This window comes from Anolis carolinensis, chromosome Y (assembly GCF_035594765.1).
Source record: "Anolis carolinensis isolate JA03-04 chromosome Y, rAnoCar3.1.pri, whole genome shotgun sequence".
Taxonomy (NCBI): Eukaryota; Metazoa; Chordata; class Lepidosauria; order Squamata; family Dactyloidae; genus Anolis; species Anolis carolinensis.
The window spans coordinates 343,794-368,231 of NC_085848.1; the positions used below are offsets into that span (position 1 = coordinate 343,794).

The following is a 24,438-nucleotide window of genomic DNA, read 5'->3' on the forward strand; positions in this document are numbered from 1 at the left end:
GTCTCCCCTCAGGAGAAGCCCCCCTTCCCTCAGAAAAGGCCCAAGGAGGCAGGTCTCCCCTCAGAAGAAGCCCCCCTTCCCTCAGAAAAGGCCCAAGGAGGCAGGTCTCCCCTCAGGAGAAGCCCCCCTTCCCTCAGAAAAGGCCCAAGGAGGCAGGTCTCCCCTCAGAAGAAGCCCCCCTTCCCTCAGAAAAGGCCCAAATAGTTCACCTTGGTTAATTGCCTCATAAGCATGCTCTGGGTCATGGACCAGGTCACATAATGCCATTAAGGCCCTTTGTCGCGTTATTAATTGTTTGTCTTGAAGCTCTTCATTCAGTTTTGGTAATGCTCTTCGGCCGAAAGCAATGGGTGCCTTAGTTGGATCGATATCTGGAGGTAACTTGGAAGAAACACGAGGCAGAGCCATCTTCAAAATTCTTTGAAAGCTGTTCACATGTGCAAAATAGCAGACGTGAGTTTTTATAGAAAATAACTGTTCTGACTCCTTCTGTTACTTGTTTCACACTCCAGTTGTATTGAAATATTCTTCTCAATCGTTCCTTTAAAATGTGATCCTTTTTTCTGGATTTCAAATTGTTAATGAACTAAAATAATGAAATCATATATGCAAAGTGTTTTCCCATTAAAAAAAATTGCAGACCTTGAGACAGATGTATTTTAAAGGTAGCAATGTTGCAAAAATGAGAAATTCGCTTCTCAAAGGTCAGCAAGGTAGAGGCTGAGGTTGCTAAGCGACATAGCCCCTTGTCCCTTTCAGAAGAAGGCGGGGCTTTCTGGTTGTTAGCCAACAGAAACAAGCCCCACCCTCCTCAGTGTGACATCGAGTGCCGCAACACAGTGTTTTTCCTTTTTAAAGGGAGCGGTAAGAATAGAAGGGAGTTTGCGGGAGATTCAGCCGTGCAAGCACAGTAGCAGTTTGCCAGCAGAACTTGAAGCGTTTTGGGCTTCTCCATGATAAAAGAGTGATCCCGGTATTTATTTTATCCGCGCGCGCGCGCGCGCGTGTGTGTGTGTGTGTGTGTGCGGGGGGGGGTTCTGAAAGTCACTCAAGAGCCATAGTTCTCCCCCCCCCCCACCCCCGAAAGCATGCTTTTGAAATAATTATGGGAGTTATAGTCCATAAAAAGCAAGTTATTACAGATTTACAAGGATATGATCCTCAAGAAAGCTTTTGTGTGCCATTATGGTGTTTTTAAGAGGATTATGGGAGAAAAGCGTGTATCTGAGGAGTTTGAGAGTTACAGCCCTCCACAAAACTTTTGTGTGCAGTTATGGGACTTGTAGTAACTCAAGGTCATTTATTTAAGGGGATTGTGGGATTTATCATGCTCCCAAAGCATGGTTTCCAAAAGGAGGATTTTGGAAGTTGTATTGTCATCATGTTTGCGTTTGGAATGTCTTTCCCTTTTCCCTCATTTGCATATCTGGCTCCTCCCTTTTATCTCTGTTTCCATTGCCAGGGCAACAAAAAAGGGAGGGGTGTCAAGGAAGGAGGGGGGGGGAGCATAAGAAGAAAAAGAAAGGGATACCGCAAAGACCTGTCTATGGAGAAACCATGAAGCCCCCTTTGCTACCAGCCAGCAGGAACAGGACTCTCTCAAAGGTAGGTAAAGGTTTCCCCTGACGTTAAGTCCAGTCGTGTCTGACTCTCGGGGTTGGTGCTCATCTCCATTTCTAAGCCCAAGAGCCAGTGTTGTCCGTAGACTCCTCCAAGGTCATGTGGCCACTGGCAGGACTGCATGGAGCACCAGGGTTACCTTCCTGCTGGAGCAGTACTCACATTGGCATGTTTTCAAACTGCTAGGTTGGCAGGAGCTGGAGCTAATATCAGGAGCTCACCATGATCCCTAGATTTGAACCACTGACCTTTTGGTCTGCAAGTTCAGCAGCTCAGCACTTTAATACACTGTGCCAACCAGGGCTCCTATACTCAAAGGTATTATACCTTTGAAAAGGCAGGCCTTCCTCTTTACATTCCTAGTCCCATGTTTCCCCATTAGAACTAGGAATGAAGATTATATACAGTAGTCTCACTTATCCAACATTCTGGATTATCCAGTGCAATCTGCCTTTTAGTAGCCAATGTTTTTGTAGTCAGTCTTTTCAATACATTGTGATGTTTTGTTTTGTTTTTTTGTTTTTTTTTATAATAGTTTTTATTGTGCTTTTATCTATTATTACAGTGAAAGTGAGGAAAACAATTGTGTGTAGACAGTGGGTTAAAGTAGAGACCAGAGACCAAAAAAGCAAAAGAAGATAACACCAGCAAAGGAAAGATAAATAAATAATAAACTTAAAAAAATAGGTGTAAAAAAATTAAAAAAGAGAGAAATAATAATAATAATAATAAAAAACAAAAAAATGTGGGTGACTTCCCATTGACCTCTTGAGGGTTTCAAAATCTTGTAGTCTGTTTTCATCTCAGGTATTAACAGTCTTGTAGTTTTGGTCTATATCACATACCAAATAAATCAATTGTTAAATTATATCCTTCTTTCTGAATGAAGTCTCTGAAGCCCAGCCAGTCTGTTTTTTCTTTGACTTCTCTTAGTCTTTGAGTTAACATATCCATTTGTATTATACCAAACAATTTTAGAATCCAATCGTTGATGGACGGTACCTCCTTTTGCTTCCATATTCTAGCTACAACTAGTCTTGCTGCGGTTCGAATAAGAAATAGTAATTTGTCTTGATTCTTGTTTGTTTTTACATTTGATATTCCTAATAGATAAGTCTCTGGTGATAGAGGGAACTTGAGTCCTAGTATTGATTGTGATGCCTTGTGGACTTTTTTTTCCAGTATTCTTTGATTTTCTTACATTTCCACCATTGGTGTAAGAAGGTTCCTACTTCTTTGTTACAATTCCAGCATTTATTCGTATTGTGTTTGTTAAAATTTGCTAGTTTGACAGGGGTGAGGTACCATCTAAAAAACATCTTATACCAATTTTCTTGGATTTCTATTTTATTTTTTTATTCCAGATTTCCTCCCACTGGTTTATGTTTATGCTGTGGCCTATATTTTGGGCCCACTTTACCTGACAGTGTTTTATTTGTTCCTCCTCTGTTGACCATTCTAATAACATCTGGTATAATATCCTAATAATTTTTTTCCCTTTTTGCATTATAGTTTCCCAAGGGCCTTGATTTTGTGAAAATTCCTTTTCTGTATCCTCTTTATAGCACTGTTTTATTTGATAGTATTGAAACCATGTTATTTTTGGAAATTCTTTTTTAAGTTCATCTTGTGTCTTTATATTAAAGTTTTGGTTGTCTGATTTTCTCAAAATTTGTTTGTATGTTAGCCAATTTTCTGTCGCTAATTCTCTTTTGTGTTTGGCTTCTATGGGGGATATCCAACATGGAGTTCTTGCGTACAGTCTGTCTTTATATTTTTCCCACACCCTTATTAGAGATGCTCGAATATAATGATTACCGAAATTTTTCTCAGTTTTCCTTTTGTTGTACCATAAATAATTGTGCCATCCTGAGCGCAGGTCATGGCCCTCTAATTCCAGTAGTTTTACATTCTTTAGTGTGGCCCATTCCTTGACCCAAGACAGGGTACAGGCTTCATAATATGTTTGAAATTCAGGTAGGCCTAGCCCTCCCCCTTTTTTTGTCATCTGTCAATATTTTTAGCCTAATTCTTGGTTTTTTGTTTTGCCATATAAATTTTGTGATTTCCCTATTCCATTTTTTAAAAAGGAAGTTATTTCTAATTATTGGAATTGTCTGGTAAAGAAACAGTATTTGTGGCAGGATTGACATTTTAATAATAGCTATTCGTCCTAGTATCGAGAAGTTTTTATATTTCCATTTCTCCAAATCTCTTTTTTATTTTTAGCCAAAGTTGCTCATAGTTGTTTTTTAGCAGTTTTGCATTACTCGGTGTTAATGTCACCCCTAGATATTTCACTTTATTTTCTATTCTTATTCCTGTTTTTAGCTGTATCGATTCTTTTGTGTTTCTGTCCACGTTTTTAGTTAATATTTTTGTTTTTTCTTTATTTAGTTTAAAGCCAGCTACTTTGCCGAAATTTTCTATTTTATCTATCCAATTGGTTATGCTATCTTTTGGGTTTTCAATAATGCATACTACATCGTCCGCATAGACCCTTAATTTAAAGTTATGTTTTCTAATTTTTAACCCTTCAAGATATTTATCATCATTAATTGCTCTTACTAAGGTTTCCATAATCAGAATAAAAAGAAGTGGGGACAGGGGGCATCCCTGTCTCGTTCCTCTTTCGATTTGTATGTTCTTCTTAGTTTCTTGGCTGTTTATTATTAGTGTAGCCCTTTGATTCCTATATATGGCTTCTATTGAATTTTTAAATTTAAATCCTATATCCAGTTCCTTTAATAGTAGCTTTAGATAATTCCAATTAATTTTATCAAAAGCCTTTTCGGCATCTATGAATAGCAGTGCTAATTGTTTTTCATTGTGATATTCATAGTATTCAATAGTGTCGATTAATATTCTAATATTATCTTTAATTTGTCTGTTGGGCAAAAAGCCCGTTTGGTCTTCAGATATCCAATTTGTCATAAATGTTTTCAGTCTCTCTGCCATTATTATTGCAAAGATTTTATAATCGTGATTAAGTAGAGAGATTGGACGGTAATTTTTAATCTCGGCCGGATCGGTATTTTCTTTATGTATTAATGTAATATTAGCATGTTCCCAAGATTTTGGAAGTGTGCTTTTTTCTAAAATATTATTTAATACTTCTTTCAGTAACGGTCCCAATTCATCTTTAAATGTTTTGTAGAAGATAGCAGAGAAGCCATCTGGCCCCGGTGCTTTATTATTTTTCAGTTTATTGATAGCGTTTTCTATTTCATAAGTTGTTATTGTACCATTCAATGTTTCTCTTTGCAAATCTGTTATTTTTGGTAGTTTTAAATTACATATATATCGCAGTATCTCTTCTTTTGGGATTTCCTCTCTCTTATATAACTCTTTTACAAAATTTTACAAAACATTCGGTGATTTTATTTTCTTCTGTGTATGTTAGCCCTTCCTGTTGTATTTTGGTTATGTGGGGCTTCTGTTTTTTCTCTTTTAATTGGCTAGCCATTGCCCTATTTTATTTGCAAGTAATTTTGTTTCGAACGTTTCAATTGTATCTCCAATTTTTCTGTTTGTGTTATCTGTAACTGTTTCTTAAGTAACTCTAAATCCATTGCTATCTTCTTATTAGTTGGCTGTTTTTTTTATACTGTCTCCTTTTGATTAATCTGGTCTAGTATAACTTTTATTTCTTTGTTTCTATTTCTGTTCCTTCTTATATTTTGTTGCATGAGATGTCCTCTCATGACTGCTTTCATCGCATCCCATTGTATTTCTTTTGTAGTCTCATTTCCTTTATTTATATCCAAATATTCTTTTAATATCTTCCTATTATATTCAATATCCTTTACTTTTTTCAGCAGATTTTCGTTGAGTCTCCGTCTAAAGTTGTTTTTGGTACCCTGTAATGTGCATTCCAAAGCACAATGATCTGAGTGGGTTCTAGGGTGTATTTTTATTTTTTTTGTTCTAGTAGTAAGGGTTCTGGTCATCCATATCATATCTATGCGTGACCATACTTCGTGCCTCCCTGAGTAAAAAGTATAGTCTTTCTCATCTTCATTATGGTGTCTCCATATGTCAATCAGATTTAGTGTCTCAAAATATTTTAGGAATTTCTTGGGTAATAGACTGGAATTTGTCCCTTTATCTTGTTTTTGTATATTAGTTTTTCTTGATTTATCTTTATCTATATCGACTACCCCATTAAAATCTCCCACTACTATTAATTCATCGAATTCTTGTTTTACAATATTATTTTTTAAATCTTTCATGAATTTCATTTTCAGACCATTGGGGCAATAAATATTGCAAAATAATATCTTTTGATTCTTTATTTCCAAAATTACACCCACAAATCTTCCGTCCTCGTCTTTAAAAGCTTGCTTTGCCGGTATCCAATCTTGAACATAGATAACTACTCCTCTTTTTTTGACGTCTGCGGCTGCAAAAAATTCTTTCCCTAAACGTGTTTGGACTAGATATTTAGAATGTTTTTTGGCTATGTGCGTTTCTTGTAACGCTATCAATTCATATATTTTTTGTCTCAGATCATTAAAAATCCTCCTTCTTTTATTTGGGGAATTGATCCCATTTATATTGTTAGAGAAGATTTTTATATCTTTATTCATTGGTGTTGTCTTGCATCTCCCATTGAATTAACTCCTGAGGGATCACCAGCTGATAGTTTTCAGGAGAAAATTCCCTCAGTCTCTTTGCCTCTCTTTCTTTCTTAGTAATGTTGCCTAGATGTTCTTCCTCTTCTTCCTCTGGCATGTCCTTCCCTTCTTTATCCTCTTCTTCACCTGAATTTTGATCTTTTGTTTTCCTTGATTTTCCATTTTGGGTCTTGTAGTCTTTGGCTGACTGTCCTTCGGTTTCTCCTTTTAAATGTTCTGCAAAGAAGGCTTTAGCTTTTTCTTCTGTGTTGAGCCAATATCTTGTATCGTTGAGGGTCACAGTAAGTCCATCTGTCTTTTCCCAGCGAAACCGAATCTTCCTTTTGTTTAGTTCTTCAGTCAGAAACTGGTATTTTCTGCGTTTAATCATACTTTGTTGTGATATTTCCTTCATGAAGATCACTCTTTTGTCTTGGTAGTAGATTGATTTTTTCGCCTGTTCTTTTAAAATTTCGTCTCTGATACATTTTCTTCCGAAGGTTACTATCACATCTCTCGTGGTCTTATTTCTTTTGGAGTAACCTGTCGTGATTCAATAGACTCTGTCTTTTTCTATATCATCTGCGTCCCGATTTGTCAGTTCTGTAAGTAAATTCGTTATTATTAGTTTTAAATTTTCTCTCGCAGTCTCTGCTAAGTTTCTTACTCTTAATTGGTACTCGAGTTCCCTGTTTTCAATCATTTCCAATTGTAGTTGTGTTTTTTGGTTCAGGTTTTCATATTTCTCTACCCTATATTCTAATTTGTTCTGTACTTTAATTATTTTTGGTTTTCTTTTTTGACATTCTCAATATCTTCCTTAATTGTTTCCATTTCCGCTTTTAATTCTTGTTTAAAACTTTGAATTTCTTCATGTATTGCCTGGAATTGTGTGTCTTGTCTGAGAGCAATTTTTTGCATCTCAGATAAAATTTCTTTGAACCCTATCTCCTCCTGGAGCGAATCCCTTTTGTTTTGTAGTCTTGGATGTTGTGTAGACTTTCCTTTGGCGTTCTGCATTGTTGCTTTCTTTTCCCAATATGTGGTTTATCTTTTATGTCTTAATCACTATTTTGTCAGATGATGGTATATTCCAATGTCTTTTGATTTTCTGTTTGACTACTGATAATTATGTGGCTCAGAGAGAAGAAGGGGATGATATAAGGACCAATTGTTTATATGTCTCAGGTTCTATTGTATATTATTCTGTGGTTACTATTAATATCTTATCTTGCTTATGATGGAGGTTTTGCCTTGTCCCTTATCCTTCCAACTTGTCTCCCTGCCGCTTGTCCTACGTCTGTAAACTGGCCCCCTCCTTCTTGTCAACCTGTCTTCTCTGATAGTCCTTCTTCTGTATTCTGCTTAATCTGTTTCTTTTTCCGTTTCTCTTTTTGTTGTGCCAGCTGTTTTCCCTTCTGCAGGGGTTTGTTTTCTATAGCTCTGTCGCTCTGTAGCACTTTGATTCTATGTTCACTTTCTTCTATAGTCACTCCCCTCCACCTCCTTTTCCTTGCCCTTCTCTTTTTATTGGGCCAGCTGTTTTCCCTTCTGCAGGGGTTTGTTTTCTATAGCTCTATAGCTCTGTAGCACTGTAATTCTTTCTTCTATGGTCACCCCGTCCCTTCCTGTTTCTGTGCCTTGATGTTTTAGTGCTAAATTCGTAAATACAGTTTTATTTATGTTGTGCCAAAAGCATTTCATGATAACTAATTTTAAAAGTGATGAGATAAAGGAATCACAACAGCTAAATAGTTTAAGACCAAAAGCGGGCCACACGACCGGCCGCATTGTCGGTATCTTTCAACCACTCCTCCTCCTCCTCCGTGCATGAGGCGGGCAGGGTGGGCAAACCTACAGATGCGGAGTTGTCCACAAGGTGGAGGATTCCTCCAGGCGGTGCCCCTGGCCAGGTTCCCTTTGGATCTGCCCACTCCGCTCCTGAGTCTCTTCAGGGACCTCTGAGTGGCCCATTCCTGGTTTGCCCTGGAGGGAGGGAGGCCCAGTTGGGGTTGCCTGGCCTGGCTGCCCAGAGGGGCACCCATGCTGCTGCTGGGGGTGGTCCTCATGAAGCCCTTCCTGGACTTGAGTCTGCTGGGAGGGAGGGAGGGCCCGGGCCGAGAGTCATGCAGGGGGTGGCTTTCACGATGGTAGACCTCTCGCCGTTAGCAGCGACTTCCCGTCGCACATTGGGGAAACACTGCGTGAACACCAGGCACCAGACGCAACAACATCCTGCGGAAACTGACTGGCAGCGCATGGGGAGCAGACCCACAAGTCGTCAGAACCTCAGCCCTGGCCTTGTCTTTCTCACCGGCTGAGTGCGCCTGCCAGGCCTGTCTGGCACAAGTCTGCCCATGCGAAGCAGGTGGACATAGCACTGAACGAAACATGCAGAGTCCTCACAGGAGGCCTGGAACCCACACCTGATGACAAACTCTACAAGTTAGCTGGCAGGGATATAAATATGGTAAATAAATAAATGCATCTGTAGGGATAATCTTTTCAAAGAAGTTACAAGAAATTGTATATCACTTTTCAAGAATTCTAATGAATATAATAATAAATAATAAATTTTACTTCTTTCCCACCTCTTCTCATGGCTCAAGGTTACAGCATTGTAAAATGCACATTCAGTTAAGAGCATTCTTTAAAATAAACATATTAAAACACATTTCTACAAGTTAGATATTGAGATATACAAAACATGGATTAAACATAAAATGCAAGTCATAAAAGCTGTCTGGGTAGGTCTGTTGGAAGAGATGAGTTTTCACTAATGAAGGAACAAGCCTCTCCTTATGTAGGAAACCAAAGATTCAGTTTATCAAAAGCTGCAGCAAATCCTATTCTGATAACAATGTATGAATGAAGCTGCAATCTGTATCTCTTAAGTTGCAACAGTAAACCCATTTAACTTGCAAGTACATTCCATTGCACTTAGTATGATGACAACATCATACTAAGTGCAATGGAATAGTGCATCTTTCCTTCCATTGCATTTTTCTAAATGAGAACAATAACTATATGTTCCCAATATGCTAACATTAAACAGTATCACTTGAAAACTGATATGTGAAACAACCAAAAATTAGTTCTGCTCATGCCCCATCAATCCCAAAAGGAGTCTGCATTCAATTCTTTTCATGGTGAAGCTTAAATATTATTACTAACTTCTATATTCTAATTTAGAAACATCTCCTAAACAAGCATCTGGAGTTGGAGAAGGTCAAGGAACAACTGGTGAAGAGGAAGAAAAGAAAAAGCAAAAGAGAGGCAAGGTCTAAATAATGATATCTGGGTTAGATTTAGTAAAAAAAAGTTACTAAACTGAATATATGAAAACTAGTTACTGTTTGCTATTTTTGGTTAAAGCAGCACTGATGGAGGGGCTGAAACCCCAAAAATCAGAAACTCCTGCTTCTGTGTAGACTGGCAAAGTAGCAACTGATGTTTTCTGTTTTCCCTATTCCTCCAGGTGGAAGAGGTCAGATAAAACAGAAGAAAAAATCTGTTCCTCAAAAAGTTACAATAGCAAAAATTCCTAGAGCAAAAAAGAAATATGTTACAAGAGTGTGTGGTCTCGCAACTTTTGGTGAGTGAAGGAGGATTTGGCACCTGCTGAGATCTCTGGACTTTTTTATTATTGGTTTTACATTGTTTTTCTTCCTTAAATAGAAATAGACCTTAAGGAAGCACAAAGATTCTTTGCTCAGAAGTTCTCTTGTGGTGCCTCAGTCACGGGAGAAGATGAAATAATCATTCAAGGGGACTTTACAGATGACATCATTGATGTAATCCTGGAAAAATGGCCTGAGGTGAATTATCTTCTGTCTTGCACTTTGTGTGTTTGTTTGCTTATGTCAGAGAGAGGAAGAGTGAGAGAGACACAGAGAGAGGAAGAACAAAATTATGTGTATTTAAATTCCTGTTGTATTATCATGAAAACTTTTTGAATCTTAAAAATGTTCTTTAATCTGTTTTTAGTGGGGCAGAGTGCATCAGACACTTTCAGAGAAAGCAGTAGATACAGACCCAGTACAGGTTTTATAAATAGCTATATTGGTTACACAGACAAAGCGGAAACATCACATTTACTCTAACGTTCACTCATAATCCATTAATTCACATACATTCAACATTCATACCATCTCTCTCTGCATTTCAAGAAGATGGAAGATAGTGAGACAAGGTTAGTGACTAGACTGACCACAGGTTTGGATTTTTCTTCTAATGAGGGATAGCTTGTCAAGGCTTTTGTTAAGAGATTATTCAATATTCAGCAACATTCTATTTCCCATCAACTCATTGGTTGAATTAGTATGATATAAGATTATAAAGTGGGGTGAAATCTTTCTAGTTATTTACTGTGCATGAACTATATATACACATTTTGTTATTACAGTAGAGTCTCTCTTATCCAACTTACACAGGCCGGCAGAAGGTTGGATAAGCAAAAATGTTGGATAACAAGGAGGGATTAAGGAAAAGCCTATTAAATGTCAAATTATGTTATGATTTTACAAATTAAGCACCAAATCATCGTGTTTTACAACAAGCCTGCCACTTGTTTGGGAGCGTGGCTGCACTTGTGTTGTTGTTGGGCGTGTTGGCCTGCTGCACGTTGCTGCCTGGAGAAATAGCTGTGGCTCCGGGCGGGAGGCAGACTGCGTTGGATAATACAGAACGTTGGATGAGTGGAGGTTTACTGTATTATGAATCCCATTATAAATAATAACCTTCATGGCTGTTTTCATCATTAACTGAAAAGCTTCAACTCCTTAGGTACAACTCCATATTTTACCCCCATTGCTGTTATTTCTCCATAACTTACTTTAGCAGAAAATGTGTGTGTTATGTTTTAAAAGTTGAGGTATTTTATGCCCAATCATGTTATTTCACATGCAAGGCCTGATTTGATCCCAGAGAAAAAAACCTCACCAAACCAGAGCTAGCATGCTTCTACTAAATATTTTTGTAATGCTGATAAATACAGTTTATGTGTTGTAGGTTGATGATGAGAACATTGACGATTTGGGAGAAGTCAAGAAGTGAAAATGTGTTTTTAAAAAACAAAACCTGCCTTCTGACCAGCAACAAGTTTTAGTTGATGTGGCCAACATAAAGTTTCTTCTTGCTTGATAGCAGAATTATTAAAAGGCACCTTATTGTTGGCATTTCACTGTTCTGTATTGGTCACTTATATTATTGTGTTTTTGCCAAATTTAAAACCTAAGGAAGTAAGACCATCATGCTTCCACAGAGACTTGATTGAATAAAAAGTAATTGTTCCTTATTCAAATGGTTTTTAAACATTTTTCCTAACAGAGTTTAATTTTTCAGCAAGCTTTGAGATTATGTTTTCAAAAGAAGATAGATATCATGAAAAATAGATGCTTTGTATGAATTTACAGGAGTGGCCGCGGTGGCACAATGGGTTAAACCTTTATGCTGGCTGAGCAGCTGACCTGAAGGTCAGTGGTTTGAATTTGCAAGATGGGGTGAGCTCCTGCCTGTCAACCCCAGCTTTCCATGCAGGGACATGAGAGAAGCCTCCCAGCAGGATGATAATACATCTGGGTGTCCTCTGAGCAACATCTTTGTAGATGGCTGATTCTCTCACACCAGAAGCAACTTGTCTCAATTCGCTTCTGATGCAATATATTTTTTTTACAGGAAATCAAATAAGAGTTCCTCACAAATGTCTGGGGTGTTACAGATAACTCATTTGTTGCTATGCACTTGAATAGACTAACATAAATGTCCTTCTGGAAATCAAAAGGTGCTGAGCTTCTTTGTCTACAAGATTACCGTGAACATTCTGTATCCCCAGAGCTCCAGAGAAAATATGTTAGGATACACCAACTGCCTCAGTAGATGTGTGTTGCTCTATATTGTAGAGCAGGGGTCCCCAAACTAAGGCCTGGGGGCCGGATGCGGCCCTCCAAGGCCATTGACCTGGCCCCCACCCTCAGTTTTAGACTTAGGCTCGCCCAAAGTCTGAAATGACTTGAAGGCACAACAACAACAATCCTACTTGATTATCTCATTGGCCAGAAGCAGGCCCACACTTCCCACTGAAATCCTGATAAGTTTACAGTATGTTGGTTAAAATTATTTTTATTTTTAAATATTGTATTGTTCTTTCATTTACTAATATTGTAAATGAAATATTGTAAATGAATGATGTGGTAATCATATAATATATTGTGTATACATATAATATTGATAATAATATTATAATGTAATACAATATTTTATTTATTTATTTATTTATTACAGTATTACTACCCCACCCTTCTCACCCAATAGGGGACTCAGGGCAGCTAATAATAATAATACAATATAATAATATTGTATAATATAATATTAATTATATATTATATATTAAATGTAATATTACTAATAATATTACGGTATAATGGTATAGTTCAATATAGTAATATATAATGCTAATATTGTGCTATGCTAATAATATAATATATTGTATGTACATACAACTTGTAAGCTGCTCTGAGTCCCCTTTGGGGTGAGAGAGGGTGGGGTATAAATGTAGCAAATAAATAAATAAATAAATAATTTTGCTGGGTTTTTTGTTTGTTTGTTTTGCCCTGAAAACATGGCTATGTGCCCAGGCTTTCAAAGATTAAGTGATAAAGACGACCCAGACTAATTTACAGCTACAGCATGAGGATTTTGGATGAACAGATTTTTAACCATATGTTTTATATTTTTATATTATTTTTAATTATTTTAATTACATGCAGGCATCGAATTGTTGCCAATTGTGTACGCCACCCTGAGTCCCTTCATGTGAGAAGGGTGGGATATAAATGTTGGAAATAATAAATAAACAAATAAATAAGACATGTGCAGTGAGCATAGGAATTTGTTCATTTTTTTTTCAAATGATCATTCAGCCCCTCAACAATTTGAGGGACCATGAATCGGCCCTCCACTTTAAAAGTTTGAGGACCCCTGTTGTAGAGAGTGAAAGATTCAAAAGCTTTATTTGGCTGAACTAAGATGAGCAGGGAGCAAACATTTGAATTCTTGGTTCTCCAAAACTACTGCTGTCATGGGAAATGAGGGAATGTTAGAGCTGAGGCAGCCATTAACATCATGTTCTCCCTTTACTTCCATTCTTCATACATATTTTCTACTGCTCCTGGCACAAGCAACACTCAATCTATATAAATAAAAATGGATGTCCAGCTCTATGATTCTATTATTCATGCCATTGGATCAAAACCTCTCTCTGTGATGACTATGCTTTGATTGCTATACACTGGTCTCCACATATCTAAAAATGGATGTCACATGTGGTGTCTTCCAGCTCTATGATTCTATTATTCATGCCATTGGCCAGCTTGAACTGCACTGAATAGCCTCGCTGCTTGCAAGCCTGGCCATTTTCTATATAGGGGCATCCTTCGTTGGCTAGATTGAATGGGACAGAGTAGCCTCATGGCTTCAGAGTCTGGGGGTTTTTTCATCTAGGGGAGTCCTTGGTTGGCCAGGTTGAATAGCAATTAATAGTCTCGGTGCAGTAAGTATGAATGCTACAATTAGCCACCTTGATTAACATTTAATGGCCTTGCAGCTTAAAAGCCTAGCGGCTTCCTGCCTTTGTTCAGAGGTGTTAGCTGGCTCTGGTTGTTTCCTGTCTGGAATTTCCCTGTTTTCAGAGTGTTGCTCTTTATTTACTGTCCTATTTTTAGAGATTATATTGTTCTGTATTATTTTACTACAGTAATTATTTCATATTATATTTATAATCTTATATTATCTGCTTAGAACGGGATGATATGATACACACTGAACTGGGTTATATGGCAGTGTGGACTCAAGGTAATCCAGTTGAAAATAGATAATATAAGATTATAAATGGGTAATATAGGTGTGTGGAAGGACCTTGAGTCTACACTGCCATATAATCAATCCAGTTCAAATCAAACAATCTGTATTTTATAGGCAGTGTAGATGAGGCCTAAGTGCACTCTGCCTGTGCCCTGGCGCCATCTTGGCTGAGGGAGTTGGTAGGACACGAAGGGGGTGGGGCCTAAAGGCAGCCGGGGGGGGGGGGCTAAAGGCAGTAGAGCCAACCTTTCGGACGGGCAGTTAGAGGGAGAAAGGCTCTTCCTCATCCTCTGTAATTTGGACTATTTTCTAGGGGTTTTTATTGAAAGATATATTTTGGATTACTATGTCTTTTGTGGCCAAATTTGGTGGGATTTGGTTCAGTGGTTTTGTTGCTTACTCCATACTAAAACGAGAATTACATTTTTTTATATATAAACTATATTGTACTATAACACTATATTGTAATATTATTAGTAATAATAATAATACTTTATTTTTGTATCCTGCCACCATCTCCCCGAAGGGACTCTGGGTGGCTAAGCCCAGAAAAGACAGAGTGTAGACAAGTTAAAATATAAAACAAAAAGATAAAATAAAAAGCAGTATAAAATCAAAAATGAATTCAAGAACAGTTATACATAAATGCATAAAACAAGATAAAAAGTTTTAAAACAATATAAATTTCACCATGAAAGGGACAAAAGGAATAAAAAGGGGGTCAAAGCAAAATGTGTAATAACTATATTATTCCCTAAAGTTCCTGGCTGAATGTTCCAAGGTTTCCTAAGATGACATTAGGAGTAGGATGAGATGGGACCAGAGAATAGCAGCATGGTTGTCAAGGGGTCTGTAGTGTCTTGTTTAATTGAAAGTGCACTGAAGGAACCATGTCTTAAGTTGTTTAATAAAGGCAGACAGAGTTGGGGCCAGCCTAATATCCCTAGGGAGGGAGTTCCAGAGCCTCGTCCCCACCAACCGAACCTGTGATCGTGCAGAAAGGCAGGTTCGAGATTGGTCTGAAGTTGCTCAACATGGTCGAATCAAGGGAGGTCGAATCAAGCCTTATATATAAAGATCTAACTTATATATCTTATATATAAATATCATATAAAGAAGGAGGACTGAAATAAATAAACAGGAAAAACAAGAAATCGAAGGATGAATCTCCAAAGCACAGATAGAAAGTCAACACACACAAAGTTTTATTCTTTCTTTTTTTCCTCTCTCTCCTTCTCCTCTCCCCCATACCCGTTTCCCCTTAAATTCTCTAGATTCCTATTCTATCTCTTCATTTAACTATATGGTGTTCTCCCACTTTCTATGTATTTATTTCACATAAATCAAAAATATATTTTTTTTAAAAAATAGATACTGCTTTTGGAACTCCATGCAGTCCTGCCACTGGCCACATGACCTTGGAGGCATCTATAGATAACGCTGGCTCTTCCACTTAGAAATGGAGATGAGCACCAACCCCACAACTAGACTTCATGTCAAGGAAAACCTTTTCCTTTTCCTGCCATCTTAACAACAGGAAGCTTTCCTTAGTTTCTATGCTTCCTTTTTAAAAGTACGTCAAAATCCTTTTGAGTACCGCTATTCTGGACCAATATGCCAGCATCAATTAGAATAAAATGGAAATAATACAAAAATAATAAGCACCAATAATAAGGGAAACAGTTCAAACTCCATAAATTTGATCAATTCATTTCTTTGAGGGGGTTTTTTGGACTATTTTAGCAAACCCATTAGGAGCAATTTGCAGATAACATTTCAATGACCCCAAAGGGACATGGCTACAGTTGCAAAGACAAGCTAAAGAAGTGTTGTATTGATAAACATTTAGAAATTTATTTATTTTTTTAAAAAATCACAAACCATTAAACATTGTTACATTTTTAAACTCCTTCCTCCAAAGTCATTCCAACAACAGACATATACTGGGCATGCTCACAACAGAATGGTGTACTTCTTTGCAATTTAACAACTTTTAAAAAATAAAATAAGAACTTGGCACATTACCTTTAAACTTTTCAAGTTTCTCCCAAAAACAGTGAAAAATACTAAAGTACAGACAAGGAATCATCGTCGTCGTCATAATGTCGCCCGGAGCCAACATTATAAATATGGAATTATAAATTTAAAACATTTTTTCTGGTTTAAAAAATAAATCTGGTAGTAAATGCAGTCCGGCGGTGGGGAGAGAGGGAAGGAGGGACTTCCTGTTAGTAGGGCCGGTCTCTGCGGTCCTGGCGGTGCTCTCCCCTAAAAAAGGGAAACAACAACAAAGAGGGTCACACTCTCTCAGCCGCCAAGCAAGAAGCAGGCACACACTGTCGTTGCATTCATATGCATCTGCTAATCCTGCTCTCCATTGCCCTCTTGTGGCTGTGTCTAAGCCATACATACCTATCAGTATATTTCACCCTTTGGGGTGAGGAGGGCGGAATATAAATACTATACACAAATACAAATAAATCCATCAGTCAGCAGCTAATCTTTTCTATACAGCACCCTCTGGGGGCTGCATCTGAGCACTACATACAGACCGATCTAGAGGCTAATACTGTCTCTCCACTGCCCTCTTGTGGCTGCATCTGAGTCCTGCGTACATCTAGATGTAGAGGCTGACAGTGAAGCCTCCCTCTCTCTCTCTCTCTGTCTGTCTGTCTATGCACCCCGGGGTCTCTTCGTCCCCCCTCCCCCTTGAGCCCCGCTCCCCTCCTCGCCATCCCTACTTGTCCATCTTCCCGGGTCCTCCTCCTCCTCCTCCGCGCCGTCCTCCTCCTCGGCCTCCCATCTGCTCCATCAGTGGTCCAGGGGGTCCCCCAAGGCCTCCGCGGCGCCCCCCTCCGAAGCCGCCACCTCGGTCCATGCCCCGTCCTCGGAAGCCCCCTCCTCGGTCTCCGCGCCCCCCTCGGAACATCCCTCCGGGGCCCCCGCGGTCCATCAGGCCTCCTCCGCGGCCGCCTCGCATGCCGCCTCCGGGGCTGCCCCTTCCGCCGCGGTCGCCACCTGAAGCGGAGAGAGACGGCACCGGGCGTTCGGACAACGGCATCACACAAAGGCCAGCAGAAGCCAATCCCCGCAGCTCCGGAATAGGGGACCCTCGTCACATGACGAAAGCAGCAAGCACAACAAGACACACCCAGACGCACGGGATCTGGAGTTTTCTAGAGAACCTTTGCAGGAATCTCTGGTCCCTCCACTGTGACTCCATGGTCAACTCCCTCCAGTTGTATTGGAGGCTCTAGATGTTTATAGAGAACATCTTTCTAGGTCATCTAGGAAAACTCTAAAATCACCCTCCATAGATCTATAAATGTCCAGGCTGGAGGACCTGGACATTTATAGAGACAACACCTCTCTAGGAATCTCTAGGCCCTCCAGGGCAGTTATGTGGCCAACTTCTTCCATTTGTGGTGAAGATCCTAGAGATTTCAGGAAAGAACACACCTCAAGGAACTTCTGACCTCCAGTGCAGTGAAATTGTCACGTTTCTAGCAGAATTCAACCACAGAGCCATAGGTAAAGGGTAAAGGTTTTCCCCTGAGGTTAAGTTCAGTCATGACTGACTCTGGGGGTTGGTGCTCATCTCCATTTCTAAGCCGAAGAGCCAGTATTGTCCATAGACATCTGCAGGTCATGTGGCCAGCATGACTGCATAGAGCGCCATTACCTTCCTGCTGGAGCGGTACCTATTGATCTACTCATCAATCTGCCCATTTTATAATAGCCCCATTCTCGAGGTGTTGCCAATGCTATATTGCACTTTGTCCATTTTAACTGTAAAATTACCTTCCCCATTTCGGCGCATGTTGCACGTTGCCTGGGTTCTATGAATTAGTCTCCAGTGTTAATATTGTATGTTTTATGTTGATTTTAACGATTGTTTTTACTGTAATTGATGTTTTTATTGGATAACTGTTTTATTGCTGTGTTTTGATATTTGATTGTTTTATCGGGCAAGGCCCCATGTAAGCCGCCCCGAATCCCTTCGGGGAGATGGGGCGGGGTATAAAAATAAAGTTATTATTATTATTATTATTATTATTATTATTATTATTATTATTATTATTACTCATCTACTCAGTCACAGAGCCATAGCTGTCATTTACTACAAGGATATGGAAATAAGCTTCCCATTTACCAAAATATAATATACATATAGTGACACAGAAATACCTTGGCCTCAGGCTCCTTTGCCATAGCTATATGGAGATAGGCCTCCTTCAGATCTATACAGAAATCATACATCCTCTTCCCTCAGGGTCTCCTTGAAATACTTTTAGTTGTGTTTGTTGTTCTTGATTGAATCCCATATTGGCCATTTTTTGAGAATAGCACCGTATTTCTTTGATTCCAAGATACATGTTCATTCCAGTGCCATCACCAACAAAGAAAATGTTTATCAATATAGAAGAAAAGCACCCCATTTTAGAGGTGGGAAAACAAGTGTGTCTTCAATTGAAAAAATATAGCATTTTTAGCAAGCTATGTGGCCTTGGGTGTCTTCCCAAAGAGAGCTTGATGGGTGAATGAATGCGAAGGAAAAGAAGATCAAGATGGTGGTAAAAGCTTTAGAAAGACTCTTTGATCCCAAAATGTGTTTCACAAACAATAAACTAGTGTGATAAGGGGCCTCCCATTGTAAAGTTTCCCAAGGGTTCAATGTATGTGGGGTGCAAGGCCTAAAGCTGGGCAAATTGTTCCAACATGGCTTCCCTTCAACAATACTCAGCACCCCTCAAATTAGTGTAATTATATACCGCTGCAGCCCCGTGACGCTCTTCTGGAGTACACAAACGAAGGGAAAAGGGTAATACCACCTGTGCGAGCGAACGCCCTTACCACTATTTGTCCCGTAAATGAGCCCTCTAAGTGGCATCGGCTTCCTAAGCAAGAATCCAGGACCTTGTGGACATCACATAAGCAGAGGTCAGTGTCAACGTCAGGCCCGGAGCCCCGCCCCAGAGGTCGGCCGGAACGACGGGAAACGTACCTGGAGGTGGGAAGGGCGGCGGGAGGAAGCCTTCCGGTTTCGGGGCCTTGCACTGGTTGCACTCGGTCCTCCAGGCAAAGTTCTGGTTGCCACACCCCCTGAGGAGGAGGAGGAAGCCGTTGGTCTCCTCCAGGCCATTCTGTGGCATGCGGCCATCGGACCTTGCCACAGAATCGCATTGGAGGGCCTAGAACACTGACCCTGAGTCAAAGCAAGAGCCTGAGGGGTGGCGGGAAAAGGCGGCCACTTACGGGTTGGGGCACTGCCAGTCGCCCGCTCTGTGCTGGACATTTCCTCCGCCAGAAGGATTTCCCCTTGACCCTCGCAATCCTCTTGGGGCAAAGCCGCCGCCTCGGTCACCGCCTCGGCCCCCCATGCGACCCATAGGGCCACCAGGACCTAAAAGAAAATGGATAAAATGAAGCCTATCAGTTCATTCAATTGATATATGAAAAGGTCTAATTGTATTACAGATATTAATGCATAAGATGCAAAGTTCTTGTGTTCCTTGAACATCAGTTTATGGAGATATGCTTCCCTTTGATTGATTATTGATTGATTGATTGATTTATTAACAGTATTTATATTCCACCCTCTTTCTCACCCCAAAGGCGACTCAGGGTGCATCACATTATACACACACAGGGCAAACATTCAATGCCCATAAACACAATGAACTGAGACAGAGACAGACAGACACAGAGGCAATTTAACCTTCTTCTGAGGGGATGTTCGATTCTGGCCACAGGGGGGAGCAGCTGCTTCATCATCCACTCTGACCGCACTTCCTCATTCCAACGTTGTAAATCAGTTAAACTTGCCTCCCCACTTTTATAAGTGGTCCTTTTACTAAAATATTATCTCTATGTGGTAATGTGTGAATCCCTTTCTGTCTGGTCTTTTGCCATGGAAATAGGAAATATGGTTACTTCAAATCTACTGAAACCATAAAATGTCATTCAAGCTCTGCTTCATTTTTGGCCTCGTTTCCCATTATGAATAAGAGATCATAAGATCATAGAATTATAGAGTTGGAAGAGACCTCTTGGGCCACCCAACTCCCCTGCCAAGAAGCAGGAAAACTGCATTCAAAGCCACCCTGAGAGAAACTTTGCAAAATCCTTTGGGGTGGGGTTACCTCCGCGGAGAGGGGGCGGCATCCCGCGGGGCTCACGGGGAGGCATTCCTCCTCGCATGCTGTTCAGGGGCAGCTTCTTCCGAGGGAGAGAGACCTTCAGCTTGCTGCCCTGGAAGTCTTTGCCTGGAAGACAGGAAGGAAACCCTGACGCTCCACAGTGGCTGTTGTGTGCCCTCGAGCCCTAGCACAGAGCTTCCTGAGGCTGAGAGGCTGGCACTTGACTGAGGCTGCCCAGTAGATTTCCATGCCCAAGCAGAAATCTGGACCCTCGCCTCCCAAGATTTGCTTATATCACCATATAAAAATGGTAAATATAAAAGTAATCAATTTAACAATAAATATATTAAGTAAAATAATAAATATATTATTGTAATTCACTCACCATCAAGCCATTCCACGGCCGCTTTGGCCGTTGGCGGATCATCGTAGCACACAGTTGCGTCTCCCTTGGGCTTCCCTGTGTCTTTATCAAGGTATATGGTTATCATGGGCTGTCCTGTTCTTTTATTCATCTAAAAGTGAGAAAAAGACGATGCCCGTATCTTGAAAACGTTCCCCTTCTCCCCCCATCATCCCCTCCGTTAGGAAAATGCCTCAGCAAAGGGGCTCTGGTAGCAATCCAGCCCAAATTCCACACGTTTCCAGGAGAAGCGAGGCCATGGGAAGGGAACACACACCTTGACCACGCCACACTGCTTGAAGAAGTCCGTCAGCTCCTCGAGGGTGACGTTGTCAGTCAACCCTTGAACGTACACTGCGCTGTTGTCGGCATCGTCATCTAGGTCCAGAGGTGGGCCTGCGGAGAGACGGAAGCAAGTTAGAACGCGCCCCTTGCCGCACCCCCCCCCCAATGGTTCCCACGGCCAGGCCCCGGCCCTCACCGAGGTCGAGGTCCGGCCCGTCGTCCAGGTGTCCTGCCGCCCGAGGAGGAGGAGAAAGAAACCACAGAAGGACCCATTAGTATGCACTTAAGCGACGCCCGCACAAAAACACACCGCTACCTATATTTCCAACCATTTTATTGGATGGCATGTGTTTTTAAAAACTCAAATTGACCGCACTGCAAAACAAAAAAAATTGCAATGCACACCCATCTTAAAAATAGAGATGCATTTGGGGCTTGCCATTGTAGCAGCCTTCTAAACCATCACCTGGGTCATAGAGGGGCTTCTCTCTCTTAGGGGGCCAATGGGGGGGGGGGCTCTTGTTTACCAAGATTATTTTTAAAAACCAAACCAAACACCAAAGCCTCTTACAGAGTGGTTCCTTCCCCAAATTACAAAAAAGGGAGCCATTCCTCTCCATCCTTTCATCAACCCTTTTAGTACCCGTCGTTTTTACACCCGTCTCTTTGTGCTTTTGCAACCACCGTAAGCGTTAAAACCTTTTTGGCAATACCGGCAGGACCCGTTAAAAGACTTCTATGGCATGTCTTTAAAAAACCGCTTTAGAAATAATACATTATTTTTCTGGCTGCATTTTATTTTATTACTTTTTATTTTTTGTTTTTAAAACCACTAGTATCCCCCGTCGTAATGCTCAAAAACTTACCACCAGGCTTACTGAAGCCAACTCGCTCTCCAGCGCTGCTGGGGGGATAAACGAAGACATGAAGGCCTTTTTTCCCTTTAAATATATAGGGAGCCTCAGGGGGCTCCAGGGAGGAGGAGGAGGAGGAGGAGGAGGAAGAAGAAGGTGGGGTCTGGCTAAACATAGATTCCAAACAAGGCATCTCTCTGTCCTCTCTGTCTCTCTCCTTTCTTTTTCTTTCTTTCTTTCTTTCTCTCTTTCGTCACTAGGCCTTTCTTCGGGGCTCCTCGCGTTCATAATCGCCAACCTTTTTGTGTTTTGTTTTTTGACGGAGGTTTGTTTTTTTTTTGCCCCATTTTTTAGGGACGGCATTAAAACTGCAATACTTGGCCAAGGAAAAAAAATCAAAAACAAGCACGTTCCCTACATAATGATATATATATATGTATATATATTATTTAAGCATGAATTTAAAGTACTAAAGAATGGGTCCGAGGGCTCCCTGCCTCCCTCCCGCATCCGCAAACTTGTGCCTTCATCCTCTTTGGGGAGATTTTAACAAGGCTATGGTTGGACGCTGGTGACGCTTCCTGTCTGGAGAACCCGTTAAGCATTAACAATCAATGAATCAATGGGAGAAAGCAGAAGAAATCAAGAAAAAGAATAACAACAACAAATCCTAAACCATACATTCAACTGGATTAGAAAAAACATTATTTTGTGGAAGGGAGAATAACAACAGACTGGAGTTTTCAAAGGCTTGAAGGGAAAGCTTTGTGGAGGCTAGGAAATAAACACAATAATATGTGCCTGTAATTTTGCTATTAATAAATATGTAATTTAGGGGGAAACTGTAGTCAATTAGTAGGGGAATAATATTTTTTGGAAGGAATAACTGAATGGTTTCAAGAAAGACAAGTGCAGGACCATCAGTTATAGAAGGTACTGCACTTTTAATCCAAGATATTTATAATTCATATACACAATTCCCAAACTGTGGCATGATGTTTTGCTTCTCTCCTGAATACTATATATATATCCCGGTGGCGCTACTGAACTTGCTGACCGAAAGGTTGGCGGTTCGAATCCAGGTAGCGGAGTGAGCTCTTGTTGTTAGCCCCAGCTTCTGCCAACCTAGCAGTTTGAAAACATGCAAATATGAGTAGATCAATAAATACCGCTCTGGCAGGAAGGTATTGGCACTCCATACAGTCATGCCATGGCCACATGACCTTGGAGGTGTCTATGGACAATGCCGGCTCTTTCTTTGGCTTAGAAATGTAGGTGAGCCCCAACCTCCAGAGTTGGACAGGACTAGACTAAATGTCAGGGGAAAGCCTTGGCCTTTACCTTTTTATTAACAGATTATCACACTTTTCTTAATGTTACACAATGCTAAAAGTTGATCACACCTCTGCTCTTCACTTCAATTTACACAGTATGAAGTCACCAAAAGTTTACACAGGTTTCTTTTTTGTTTTCCAGTTACACAAGAATAAATATACAAGGTTAACAATAATATACATCTCTAAATATATGTGTGTTTTATGTTTTCCTCTCCATATGGACACCGTGTCTAGTCCCACTTTTCATAATGGCTGCCGGCTGAGTACTGAGTACTTTTTTTAAAGCACTGAGGTGTATACAAGGCTCTCACTTTGTAAACCTGTAGCATATAAATGCGACAAAGCATGTTAAAAAGGTTCCATGTTTAATTAACAGCCAGTGAAAATTATATTTAAAAAGAGATATAACTGAGCCACTGAAAGAGTACATTAAGAATCTTTAAGGAAAGGACATTACCAGAAATCAATTATATTGAAAGGACGATATTGGAAACCAAACAAGACTGGGAAGATGATATCTACTGCATTTACTCGAATCTAATGCACATCTTTTTTTGGCTAAAATTGATGTACACATTAGATTTGATGGCACATTACAATTGTGTCAAAAGATGGCTTTGCCCTTCCATCACAGTGAGATGACTGAATTGGCCAGCCTCCTGATGATGGAGCAGGGGATTCCTTCCTCAAGCACTTTTTCCTTTATCTCTCAGCTGAGACAAAGGTGAAGTGGCTCCCTTTCCCTCCTCAGTCATTTTTCACTTTTGAAGTAAGACAAGTTGAAGCAAGTGGGCAGATGAAAGGAAGGCCATGGATGGAGTGTATTTGGATTTCAGGAGGGCCTTCCTTCGACCAGGTCCCCCATGTTCCCCTGGCCAGGAAAGTAGTCCAGTGTGGGCTAGGCAAGGCTATGGTTAGGTGGATCTGGAATTGGCGAACGAGCCCAAAGGGTGCTTCTCCCCAATGCTTCCTCTTCTTCGTCCTAGAAAGCAGTGGCGAGGGGAGTGCCATCAGCAGGGTTCCGTCCTGGGCCCGGTTCTGTTCAGGATCTTGATGAATTACTTCGATGAAGGGCGAGAAGGCATGGCCATCACGTTTGCAGGTCTGGCCAAATGGGGAGGGAGAGCCAAGACTCCAGAAGACAGGAGCAGACTCCAAAATGATCTTCACAGATGAGAGAGATGATGGGCCACAACTAACACCACGAAGTTCAAGAGGGACAGATGCAAGAGAGAGACTCCTCTTAGGCAGAAATAATGGAATGCAAAGAGACGGATTGGGGAAGACCTCTGGCTCGTCAGCAGGACGTGTGGAAAAGACCTT

At 40.4% G+C, this 24,438-nt stretch overlaps 3 protein-coding genes across 3 annotated transcripts in view; 1 reads left to right on the plus strand and 2 right to left on the minus strand.

The window, feature by feature from the left end:
- Positions 1 to 716, minus strand: part of rsph14 (radial spoke head 14 homolog) — a 122,636-nt gene extending 121,920 nt beyond the window's left edge. Inside the window, exon 1 of the mRNA XM_062958819.1 lies at positions 210 to 716. Coding sequence (XP_062814889.1) covers positions 210 to 408 — 199 coding nt within the window. The 5' untranslated portion in view covers positions 409 to 716. The remainder of the gene's footprint in view (positions 1 to 209) is intronic.
- LOC134292934 (density-regulated protein-like) lies at positions 653 to 13,116 on the plus strand. The gene is made up of 7 exons (XM_062958808.1): positions 653 to 665; positions 760 to 864; positions 1,513 to 1,605; positions 9,429 to 9,512; positions 9,715 to 9,831; positions 9,915 to 10,054; positions 11,247 to 13,116. The coding sequence occupies exons 1-7, from the start codon at positions 653 to 655 to the stop codon at positions 11,289 to 11,291; spliced, it is 597 nt and encodes a 198-aa protein (XP_062814878.1). The 3' UTR covers positions 11,292 to 13,116.
- A 2,809-nt stretch (positions 13,117 to 15,925) lies between these two features.
- LOC134292940 (RNA-binding protein EWS-like) overlaps positions 15,926 to 24,438 on the minus strand; it is a 50,904-nt gene continuing 42,391 nt past the window's right edge. The window contains exons 10-19 of the mRNA XM_062958820.1: positions 21,791 to 21,828; positions 21,121 to 21,153; positions 20,917 to 21,035; positions 20,622 to 20,751; positions 20,240 to 20,362; positions 19,353 to 19,500; positions 19,102 to 19,199; positions 18,951 to 19,013; positions 16,838 to 17,114; positions 15,926 to 16,364 (exon numbers count right to left, since the gene is read on the minus strand). Coding sequence (XP_062814890.1) covers positions 16,325 to 16,364; positions 16,838 to 17,114; positions 18,951 to 19,013; positions 19,102 to 19,199; positions 19,353 to 19,500; positions 20,240 to 20,362; positions 20,622 to 20,751; positions 20,917 to 21,035; positions 21,121 to 21,153; positions 21,791 to 21,828 — 1,069 coding nt within the window. The 3' untranslated portion in view covers positions 15,926 to 16,324. The remainder of the gene's footprint in view (positions 16,365 to 16,837; positions 17,115 to 18,950; positions 19,014 to 19,101; positions 19,200 to 19,352; positions 19,501 to 20,239; positions 20,363 to 20,621; positions 20,752 to 20,916; positions 21,036 to 21,120; positions 21,154 to 21,790; positions 21,829 to 24,438) is intronic.